This window comes from Onychostruthus taczanowskii, unplaced genomic scaffold (assembly GCF_017590055.1).
Source record: "Onychostruthus taczanowskii isolate IOZ18803 unplaced genomic scaffold, ASM1759005v1 scaffold55, whole genome shotgun sequence".
NCBI lineage: Eukaryota > Metazoa > Chordata > Aves > Passeriformes > Passeridae > Onychostruthus > Onychostruthus taczanowskii.
The window spans coordinates 423028-434359 of NW_024503124.1; the positions used below are offsets into that span (position 1 = coordinate 423028).

General features: G+C 41.0%; 1 protein-coding gene across 4 annotated transcripts in view; it reads right to left on the reverse strand.

The window, feature by feature from the left end:
- Positions 1–10878, reverse strand: part of LOC121342597 (SLX4 interacting protein) — a 69028-nt gene extending 58150 nt beyond the window's left edge. For 3 of the 4 annotated variants that reach the window (XM_041417137.1, XM_041417136.1, XM_041417134.1), the window contains exons 1-3: positions 10268–10404; positions 9383–9510; positions 7355–7403 (exon numbers count right to left, since the gene is read on the reverse strand). In XM_041417137.1, the coding sequence (XP_041273071.1) occupies positions 7355–7381 (27 nt within the window). In that variant the 5' untranslated portion in view covers positions 7382–7403; positions 9383–9510; positions 10268–10404. Of the gene's footprint in view, positions 1–7354; positions 7404–9382; positions 9511–10267; positions 10405–10739 lie in introns of those variants that run through there. The other variant, XM_041417135.1, reaches the window with a different exon arrangement.
- Positions 10879–11332: the final 454 nt, after the last annotated feature.

Sequence of the window (11332 nt, forward strand, 5' to 3'; positions counted from 1 at the left end):
ATGAGACCATTCTTTTTCAAACTAGTCAAGTTTTTAGCACAAAATAAACACATGATGTTTATCATCTAAGTTTAAAATTAATCAGTTGGAAAATAAATGGGAAAAAATTCCAAGCAGAAGCAAAGATGTAAAAAAGAAAAAAATGAAGGAGTTTGCATGTTAAATTTTAAAGCATGAATTCCTTAGCCAACATTTGCTTATACTATTCATTACTGCAGCAAGTTTCAATCATACACGTTAGGAGTAATTTACTATGGTGACTTTCTTAAGCATTGTGTGTCAGAAATATTTCCAGTCAAAAGAGGGAAACTAGATAAGGACAAAAATCACCAGTCGAACTCCTGATCATTTAAGAGTCAATGACCCATCCCACACTACCCTATATTCAAATCCTTGTTGAGAATCTTTTTCTGCCTTATAACATGAAATCATCCACATGCAAGTCTTATGCAACAGGTTTTTGTCATATTTCTATTTTAATTCATCCATCCTTTCACAGTCCCTGGGGAATCACAAGTCAGCAATGCAGAGGATTTAATTTTACTCGTTTCATACTAGAATTAAAATCCATTTACGTTTTATTATTTGGCTGTATTACTTTTCCATATTTTTCCAACCTAACTTCCTTACACACTGACATGATAGACAAACACAGTACATTAAAAACACAGATAAATTGGACTGAGGAAGACCATTTATGGAAAAAAATTAGCATGTCCTTAGTTAAGCTATGGCATGCTACCAATATACTTCACAGGCTCTGATCCAAAACACATTGACTCCAGTGAGGTTTGGGTCAGATCCACTGCAAAAAGAACTTAATTCAGTAGTGGTAAATGAAATCCAAAATGTATAATTTGATTAGAAATCACTTCAAGTAACACTGTGAAGAATGTTGGTGACTGCTTCATAGCTCACAGAGATTTTAGTTCCTTAAACCATTATTAAAAGAAGTCTGGAATTCCAATTTTTTCCAACCACACTGTCGCACTTAATTGGGCAGCTGTCAACTGTTAGAAAATAACTGCAGCATCATCTCTTTTAGAAGAACTAGTGTGGGAAGTGAAACACTTCAAGGGAGCTAAACTTTCTGGAGTCATGGTAATGAATCTGTTTTCATCAGGTGACCATGAGTCATCATTTTATCAGCAGTTTAAAGGGTTTTCACAACAGCTGAGCGTCATAGGTGCCCGTGCATAGCCATGACTGCAGCACAACAATGAAACAGGGGGCCATGTGCTGTGGTACCATTATTTAAGGAAAAGTCTGGCTACTGACTCAAGAAAAATACTGCAAAGTCATGGCTGAGTAAGCTCTGCAGGGAGCACAAAACGTCCCCAAACTTTAGCACAAAATGCCCAAAAACAAAGCTTTTATTTGAGAATTGAAACTAAGCAATAATTTTGCTATTAAAAATAGATGCCTTCTAAGGAAGTTGTGAACTACATGGATGAAACATCAGGAAAGAATGAAAACGTGTTGTCAGTCATTCTTCTCCCATTTCCTCCACAGTCCTGTCAGAATACACTCTTACATCAAATATTCAGATAGCTCCCACATACTAGAATCCAGCTACATTGCCCAAAGGAACGTGAGACTACATGAAAAATTACCGAAAAACATTATAATAAATTTTCATTATCATACCATCAAGAGCAAAATTTGCATTTCTCCATCATGAAACTCTTTGTACCAGGTAGTGCAGGAAACATGGACCTCTTCACCTCCCAGCCTACTAACCTCCACGTGAACCCACTGGAAAGAATTGAAGAATGTCACCTACAGCATAAGCTGAAGCCTCTCCCAGGACCTAAAGGCACTCGGTGACCCCACGCAGCATTGCTGCTAAGCCCTCATGTTTTGCTGGACTCAGGGAGATTCAAGTTTGCTTCTAAGTTTCCCATCCTTTCCTCCTCCAGGGCTGGACTCTGGGGTCAAGCAGGCAGCACCACCAGGATCTCCACAAAGCCAACAGTGGAGGTGTAAAATCTGGCAGTGCTGGTCAGAAATAAAGCATGTGGCAAGTATCATGGAACTTACATCTTTGAATTAATTAGATTAAAAAAACCCCACATTACTTAGTACGGTGGGAATTCAGAATCCCATGTCACTGTCCCAGCAGTATAGTGCTCACAGTTAGCAAAAAAACTGATTTTCATGCACAAGCGGTACTTTAAAAACTAATCAGATTTGAATTATCAAAAGAAGTAATGCAAGTTGAATGATCCTTTTATTCCTTATTTGAAGTGATCCCTGTGAAAGCAGTGCTTCCACTATTGTTGTTTATCCCTCTGGCTTCCTATTCCTTTCTCCTTCTGCTAACACTTTAATCTCTCAACTCTTCATCCACTCATTTCCCTAGGCTTGAAAATTAATCCTCTGAGGTCAGTGAGGAAACTTCCATTGACTCCAGGAGATTTAGAATTATATTGTACACTTAATTTTCTTCCCCCTTCTACCTCCCAACATCCTCTTTTGTTTCTTCTGGAACTTATTTACTCACCACTTTAGCCGTTTCATATCTGGTCCCATGAAATTGGGAATTTACTGGAGCATTGAGAAAGAGAACTAAATAGATGTCCCTCCAGCCATTATTATTGTTTGCACTTCCTATTTTAAATCACATTCCCTCCTGCCCCCTTTTCATCATCTTCTTTAAGAATTCTAAGCCCTTTTAGACAAGTATCCTATTTTATCTTTTATATAGAAACAAAAATGACAGCTGAGCGAAGTGTGATGCTACTTGACAATACCAATTTCAACCACCCGTATTTCCAGCTGCTCTGAGCAATATACCACCTCAGGAAAGTTCTATCTCTAGAAAACCATTATTTAATGGTTAACATAACCATTTCTTAATTTTTAAAGACCCAAACAGCAAATATAAGAACACACAACACATGTAAAACTCTTACAACCCTTAATCTGTTTGGAGAACACCAGCACCTTGGTTTTAGATTTAGAATACTTTAGAAAATTCTATTTAAATCACAGAAACCTAACCTTAGCATGTTTCTATTGAAACACTTGAGTACTCCAACCACAGGAATTTCGCATACAAAATATCTTCATTTTGCAGTGAAGTGGAAAAGAAATGGACACCAGAAATACTGTATTTATTGGTTAATTTAACTAAGTACTCTCTAAAAAAAAGACTAATTCTCAACCCAAAACTCAGAATGCTAACATGCTCACAACTATGTACACAAAAAAGCAGCGGTAGAATCAGTCTCATAACTCTGAGCAGTCACTTTATATAAAAATTTACTTTAAATACAAACAGCATTCCTTACCCTTGCTCTCCACTTGAGAGCACTGCACTCGTATTTGTGGACTTAATATAATATGTAAACTACATAAACACATCTGTTATCCTTCATCACTCACTAGTGGGAGTATGGGATCAGAGATAAATAAAAAATCAGGTAAGAAAACCTACTCATCTCCATAGTTTTTTTTCTCTCCAAACAACTCCCAAGAAGAAGAAAACACGTCGATTACTCACAAAAATATTATGGCTTAGCTGTATATTTACAGGAATATTGAGCAGCTAACTCAATGGACACTTTCACAGAAATGTGCACTTCAGTCTGTCAAGCCTCTGAGATGTCACCTAAGAACCATCCAGATGGGCACAACTGGTGGAGAAATCTTCGTATTACATTTCAAGTGGTAGCCAAAAAAAAGAAAACATTACAAATATCACAACTAATTCTCGTCCTGTTATTCCACACCCAAGACAATGCACAGGTGTGTGAGCAGACCCTAACATGGCCCAGCCAGGGCTGTCAATCCATACTGGGACACTGTCTGACAGGAACATGGCTTTCCACTTCCTTCTGCCTGCTGTTCCAGCCTATAATCAATGTTCTTGCTACACACACTTTCTTTCATGGACCACTCCTAAGGTTCAAAAGACAGATGTTAGGATGCCTTTGGTTGTAAGTCAGTGTCTTAATGATTACATTAAGATACACCACTGTAAAAAAAGAAAGTACACAACAGATCATATTACAATCCCAATGTCATTTTCCTGTCCAATGATACCCAGCATTTCCATCTTTGTTCCCAATATAAAACAAAAAGCTGTGCTTGCTGTTTCAAATAAACTTGCCACATAAAGCAAGCAAAAAATTAGTAGGAAGGATCAAAAAAGTTACATAAATGTCCAGCATGCAATAATTTAAATTGGTAAAAAGGAGAAACAATGCTGAAAAATCAATTGCAGAGTGAGCTGGATGACCAGAGGGAACACTAAAACTACAATTAGCTTAATCTAAGGCCTCCAAATCTGAGACAGAACAGTGCTCCAAGTAGGAAACAAAGCAAAAAAAAAAAAGCTCCCCTTTGAGCTGAGCTATTGAAATGTAGTAACAAGCTACTCTTCTGTCTTTGGAAAATGAACAAATTGCAGAAAACAGTAAATGAAATTTTTCTATTGAAGCCATAAAAATTACTATATTTAGTTCTGCAGCTTGGCATGAATAAAGTCAATTTACACAATTCTGGAAGAGGAATTCTTTCTACTTTGTCCAAAGTTTTAAACAAGGCCCTAGTGATATTATTTTTGAAATCCATATAGAGTTCAAGATTTTGCTTTAAGCCTCACCAATTAAAGTTAAGATTTATTCCTCAGAACAGCAGTAAAATATTTTAGCGACACACAGAGAAAGATTAATTAAATTCATATGGTGGGGGTATTTTACCATGCAATGCTTATGAAATATCAATATAAAAGAGAAAACTGATGATCAAATTAACTTGCATAAATATTATCTTTTGCTAATCACAAAACTGTATCATCCAGCTGCTTAGTAGGTGATGAATGTGTGTTCAGGGCCTAAGTGTAGTTTCTGTATTAAGGTTTAAAGTTATTTTACTGCATCAATTAGTTTATTTCAATGGCTCTTAATAGCCCATAAAGCCAAGCTTAGGCTCGCCTCCCAAAACCAGACCAATTGCTCCCTCCTCTGGAAGTCACCGACCATTACACCAGGGCGCCGAGAAGCGCAGATAAAACGCGCATCAGTAAGAAGCGAAGTTAAACAAATTAGAGGGGGTTTCCACTTAATTACTTGATAGTCGGCTAAGATTTGACAGACTGATAACCTGCACTTTTCAGCCTCTTACCAGAAAGATTCAATACAAAATCTAAACACTTAAAAGCAGAGAATGTAGAAGACGAGGCGAGGCACCAGAAACACGGAATCAGAGTGGTTTGGGTTAAAAGGGACCTTAGAACCCATCCCTCCTCCAGTTCTAACGTCCTGCCAGGGGCAGTGACACCCTCCACTAGACCAGGTCAGACTCGATGGGCTCTGAGTGGCCTTGAACACTTCAAGGGACGGGGCATCCACAACTTCTCTTGGCTACCTGTTCCAGTGTATCACTACTCTCAGAAGGAAGAATTTCTTTCGAATATCTAATCTAAACCTACTCTCTTCCAGTTCAAACCCGTTCCCGTTTTTCCTGTCACTACATGCTCTAGGAAATAGCCCCTTTGCACCTTCCTTCTAGGCTCCTTTCAGATACTGGAAGGCCACAATTAGGTCCCCCTGAAGCCCTCTCCAGGCTGAACAACCCCAATTCTCTCGGCCTTTCCTTGCAGGAGAGGGGCTCCATCCTCACGTCCCTCCTGTGGACTTGCTGTCCTGAACATTTTCAGACTCAGTAAAATACTCCCATTAGCTTTAAACAGCTTTAAACACAAGGAATCTAAAGTAAAGAATATAGTATTTTCTGTACTCTGCCTGCAAAGACAAGTAGGAATAGTTTTCAATGGAGAATCTATTGCATGGGGATCTTCTGTGCAAAACTTATGTGAAAGCTGAAAAACCTTAGAAAATATTTACACTAAATACAAATCCAGTGAATTTAAAGAAGCAAGATTTGACATACAAAGTCCCTGACTGAACAAGGAAAATGTTTATCTGTGCACAAAGTGAATTTCAATCAGGTCAAGGTAATTTTCAGCATTTGGTACATGCAAAAACTAACTCTCATTTCTCAAACACTGTAAGAAAGAAAAAGTAGTATTTTGTCAGCATTCTCAAAAGCTTTATCTGTGATGCTGCTCACCTACAGACATGCTCAATGAGAACCTAGCCCTGCTTGGGCAGTCAGGGATGCAAGGTCCATGCTGAATATCAGTAACACATCCTTGCTGCATAATGAAGCTGTAATGATGCAGGTCAGAAACCAAGAGTCTGCAGGCTCTATATTGAGTAAAGACATTCCAACTCACAGCACTTGTTTTATTGGGCACTTACATGAATATTGACGATATCAAGAGTTCTCAGCTGAGAAAAGCAATGCCTTCAGCCTCAGCTCCTGTTGTTATCAACATCAGTGGTGCACAGAGTTGGAGTGTCAGCTAAAATGTGCCCAAAATCAAATACATTTCTCCTCTAAGTCCCTCTATCAACTCAGCAGCACTGAATAATATGATACTGTTAAACTTCTGGAGGTTTACAATCCTGTTAAACAGTAAAAATATCATGCAAACATGCCACTAAATGGCAGTGGTTTTGTTTGGAAAAGAACACACGGCACACAAAAATTAAGTGCTTGGTCTTCTCATTAAACAGGTTGGTTACCCACAAAACCAAGCTCTGACAGCTTCCACAGCCTGATCACTCAGGAAGGATTTTGTAGCTGCCCTCCAAAAAATTCCAAGCATACCCACAGAAGAAAAATGTGTTATGAAAATTCCTGGAAAAACACTTCCAAGAGAATAATATGTTGCGCTAATCACAATTAGGTTTACTTATTGATTAGCTGGTATAGTCACAGTAGTAGAATTATGAAGTGTTATGTTGATTACAGAATGTTTTGAAAAGTTTTGCTTTTCAGCACATAACTAGAAGTCTGGGACTGTTTGCAAAATGAACTTCAATAGCACTTTATTGCACGTGAAACAACCAATCCCTGAAAATGGAAAAAGAGGCAAAAAAAGAGACAAATAAATAATACTTCAAGAACATTGCTACACCTTAAACCAGGAACCCTGAAACCTGGGAAGTACATAAAGAGCATTACAAGATTACAGTACGAAAAGAATCCACCCAAAATTTTACTTCAGGTAGCAAATAATGTTTTACTGAGAATTCATGCAGTTTCTCGCTGCACAACTAATCACTTTTAGTTACAGCCTTTTAATCCTCAGCTGACCCCAGATACACTCTGCCATGATACAGCAGCAATTCCGAGTTTGCTTCCAGAGGGAGAGAAAAGCTCATATAAAGTATGCTACCATGACCAGAAGCCTGAAGGAAGCACTTTTAGTATCAACAGACACATTCTAAGCAGTATGACAGATTTATTATTTTTTTTAAAGCTATGACATTCTACTTACCTTAATGACAAATTTGTTGGATGCCATGATAGGTCAGTGTAAGCTGGCCCTATAAAAATACCAATTAACAGTGATCAGTACTGGAGAAACACTCAGATCTCTACAGCAATCAAAAAGGAATTTTACATATGGCCCATTCGTTCATGACTACTGTTCTTCAAACCCTACACTCTGCTTTTAGAAAAACAAGGAAAACTCTTACTTAAAGGACAATTACTTAGCTACCTGTGTTGGTTTCTTTTAGTGAACCTCATAACTTTGAAGGCACTTTGCATCCAACACAGGAAATACAAAGTTAGAACTCTTTCATGTAAGAAACTATAGCTTTTGGCTCACCTGGTATCCATCCATACATCCACGTTATGTATATTTTAAATTTTATACTACCCACATAGAGCAGCATAACCCAAGTGTTATGGTGGTTGCACAAAAATAAAGTGAACTTGGGACATCCTCCTCCCTTGCTTATCCCAAACACGACCTAAATCACTTAATTTGGAATCCTGAGTGAAAATATTAAAAATTGAGGAATGTATACACATTCCTCATTGCATGCTTCAAATTATTAAGTACTGTGATAGAGCTGTCAACATTTCAGGACACAAATCACGTTGGGGATATGCATTTCTGTCAGGCACTACGCTTACATGTTCCAAAATGCAGTCGTTATTGCTATTTAACTTCAAAAAAAGTGCAGAACAAGATAAACATCCACTTTAAAACTACACAGCGTAGCACAGATGATTTTAATCTTAAGATTCCCAACAGTTCTGCACACAGAAGCTGGAATACCATCACGCCTTGTGCCATGTCGCTGTCATTCTCCCTTGCACCAAAAAGCCCTGGAAACTTCTCCATTTTATCCGATTAAATCCTGACAACTCTACTGATGGCAATTTTGAGAAACACAATGCAAAGAATTCTCCCTTGCACCAAACAGCCCTGGAAACTTCTCCATTTTATCAGATCCTGACAACTCTACTGATGGCAATTTTGAGAAACACAATGCAAAGAACAGAGCTCTGGAACACTTGTGACATCCTGGCTCAGTTCAGTCATGTCCTAAGTTCAGCTGAACTTACCCTGGCATCACTGATTTCTTTCTGGAAACAATTTACTTTCCAGATAAATACTATTGCAACACGTCTGCTACTACTCATGTGAGAACTGCTGGCAGGCAGAAATCCCCTCCACATACAATTTACAAAATAACAGAAGAAAAACATAAAAAGGAAAAGGACGCACAGGAAAAGTTAGCTTTGGTTCAGTTTGCTCTTCCTGGGAGTAAGCTGACTTTGGGAGTTTGCCAGCTACCCCATTCTTTGCACTGACCACACAGATAACACAAAGGAAATGGAGCAGACAGACAAAATATAAGCAAATCCACAGAAAACAAAAAGGAAAATATTTTATGTGAGAACCATCAGGGAAATCACTGAAGTGACACAGGTGAAAAATACTCAATACTAAGACATCAGAAGATGAGGAAAACCACTCATCAATTCTTCAAGGAAAAAAAACAAAACAACTAGCCTCAAAACAACTAACCCCAAAATACTTTGCCATTTTCTGTGTTTAAAAAAAACACCAAAAACACAGATTTGTCACAACTGCTAATGTTTGACAGCAAGGTTCTGTCTCATAGAATGCTTTTTCTGTTGCAAACCTCCAAAGTAAATGCCACATAAGGACATATGAAAATAAGCAAATATGGCAGAAAAATTCCACACAAGACTATATATATATATATATATATATTTTTTTTTTTTACTAAAAAAACAAGTCCTGATGTGGGATGTGTATTATTCCAAGACCTAAAATACAATCTGTGCATGAAGACATGATTTAGAATCAAACACATACGTTGCCTGTAGCTAGAGTGACACACTTAAAAATAATGTAGCAGAATATCTTTCTTCCCTAAACTTGAGTCAAATGGAGTGGGGGGTATTCAGGAGAAGCCAGAAAACACGGTGACCCAGACAGCAAGCTCAAGTGTCCTCTGTCAGCTGATGAACAGCATCTTACCTTAGCAAAGCAGCTTCCTGTGGTGAGGAAATTCAGAGGGAGGATGAACTGAGAACTCCTGACAGACACTCGGAGACACAGCAGCAAACTTCACCCACTGCCCATCTCCGGGCGGGGAGAGGGGGCACCTGAGAACGACAGAAACAAAACAAATGCTAATTAAGGAACTCTGCAGGGAAAGTTGATATTGACTATTTTTGCAGTACGAAATGAACTATCACAACATAAAAGAGGAGTTTTCTGAGCTTTCCCGTCCAGCACCGGTCAGTTTCTAGAGCGGATCCTAAGCTGGGGATGAGCAGCACAATGCTCAGCTACCCACACCCCCAGTTCTGAAAACACACACCACGGTCTTCCCATTTGCCATTCAGGATTTCTATGCCCACTGTTGCCAAATACGCCACTTAACCCTTGAAAAATACGCTTCCAGCCAGTCAGCACCTTTTCTGCTTGCCGCTGTTACTCGCACTCCTTTCATAAACTGCCCATTCACCTTTAAGGCTCAACAAGTCAGTTTCCAAAACATGACCCAGTCACCACAGAACTGCCTGGATCTAGAGGGAGAAGAGGTTCTGAGGAGCCCCAGAGGGCCACAAACAGGTACTGTTTGAACCTTTAACTTTTGTGAAGAGCTGAATGCAATTAACAACGAAAAATTACTACACAATTAAAAAAAATATACTCCTTTCTGCACGGAGATCAGGCATTAAATACTTGTCTTTTGGCTACAGTCATAAACTCTGCAACTATAAACGAAATTGAAAACAAACCCATTCATTAACATATGAATACAAAACGAAGTCGTTCTGACAGCAACTGAAGGAGAGAAGAGTGAAAACACAGGAAAAGTATAACTGTATTCACAGGAGTATTTCTTGTACTTACAGGAGTGAATACAGGAAAAGTGAATACAGGAAAGCAGAAGAGCTACGGGAAAGCGGAGGTCAGGGAACAAAGTTATTTGAACTAGTTTGGCCCGGGGCACTTCTGCCCGCCCACAGGAAGCCTCAGACAGCTGGGCGCAGGTGAAAGGCGGAGCGGCTACAGTAGCAGGTATGCAAGGAAGAAAAATCAGAGGTATATAAGCGTATTTTTATGCCTGGCCAGGCTGGGCGGGAGTGAGGAACGGGACAGAGCGCCTGAGGTGGCGGTGACGCGGCGCCTGAGGGATGCTCGGTGGGAGCCGACCGGCACCGCCGCCAGAGCCCCGGCCCTCCGAGCATCCCCTCAGCGGTTTAACCGAGGAGAACAGCGGGGCCGGAGCCCCAGGCACGGCCCCAAGAGCCGGGCGGCCCAAGGCAGCCGTGCCGTGCAGTCCCCTACGCCGCGCCCGCCTTCCGCCGCTCCTCTGCCCTACCCAAAATGGCCGCGCCCGTCGCCGCCGCCCGCCCCGCGCTGCCCGCACGCAAAATGGCCGCCAGCGGCTGAGGCGGGCCGCGCCGCGAGTGACGCTGCGCTCGGCTAATGGCGGGCGGCGAGGGGCGGTGCGGCACGGCACGTCCGGGGCCGTGCTTCCTGCGCTGCTGCTTCTTCCTGCCGGGGCGCGTTTGAACGTGTGGGGGAGCGCTCGCCTCCCTGGGAAGGCTCATCGGTAGCGCCTCCCTCCCTCCCTCCCTCCCTGACCTGGGAGAAGCCTCAGGTGTGCCGTGCCCGCGGTCTGTGCCCGAGGGCACCGCTGCCCCCTCAGCCGCCCGCGCTTCAAGGTCGCTGGGTCGCGGGGAAGGAGGAGGAGGAGCGGGTTGTGAGGGCTCCTTAGGGCGGTGCAGGGCGGTTGGTAGGGCGGGCTACACCTGTCAAGGCCATGGAGTTGGGCCGCGTGTATGGAGCGTTTACTCTCCGAGTTACAGCTTTGTAGCCGCTCAAACCAGTGAGGCGTTTTGGTATAAAACATGAGTGTGCTTGCGAAATCCCATAGAAAGTAGGTTTTTTCTTCCAGTTTCTTATTACATA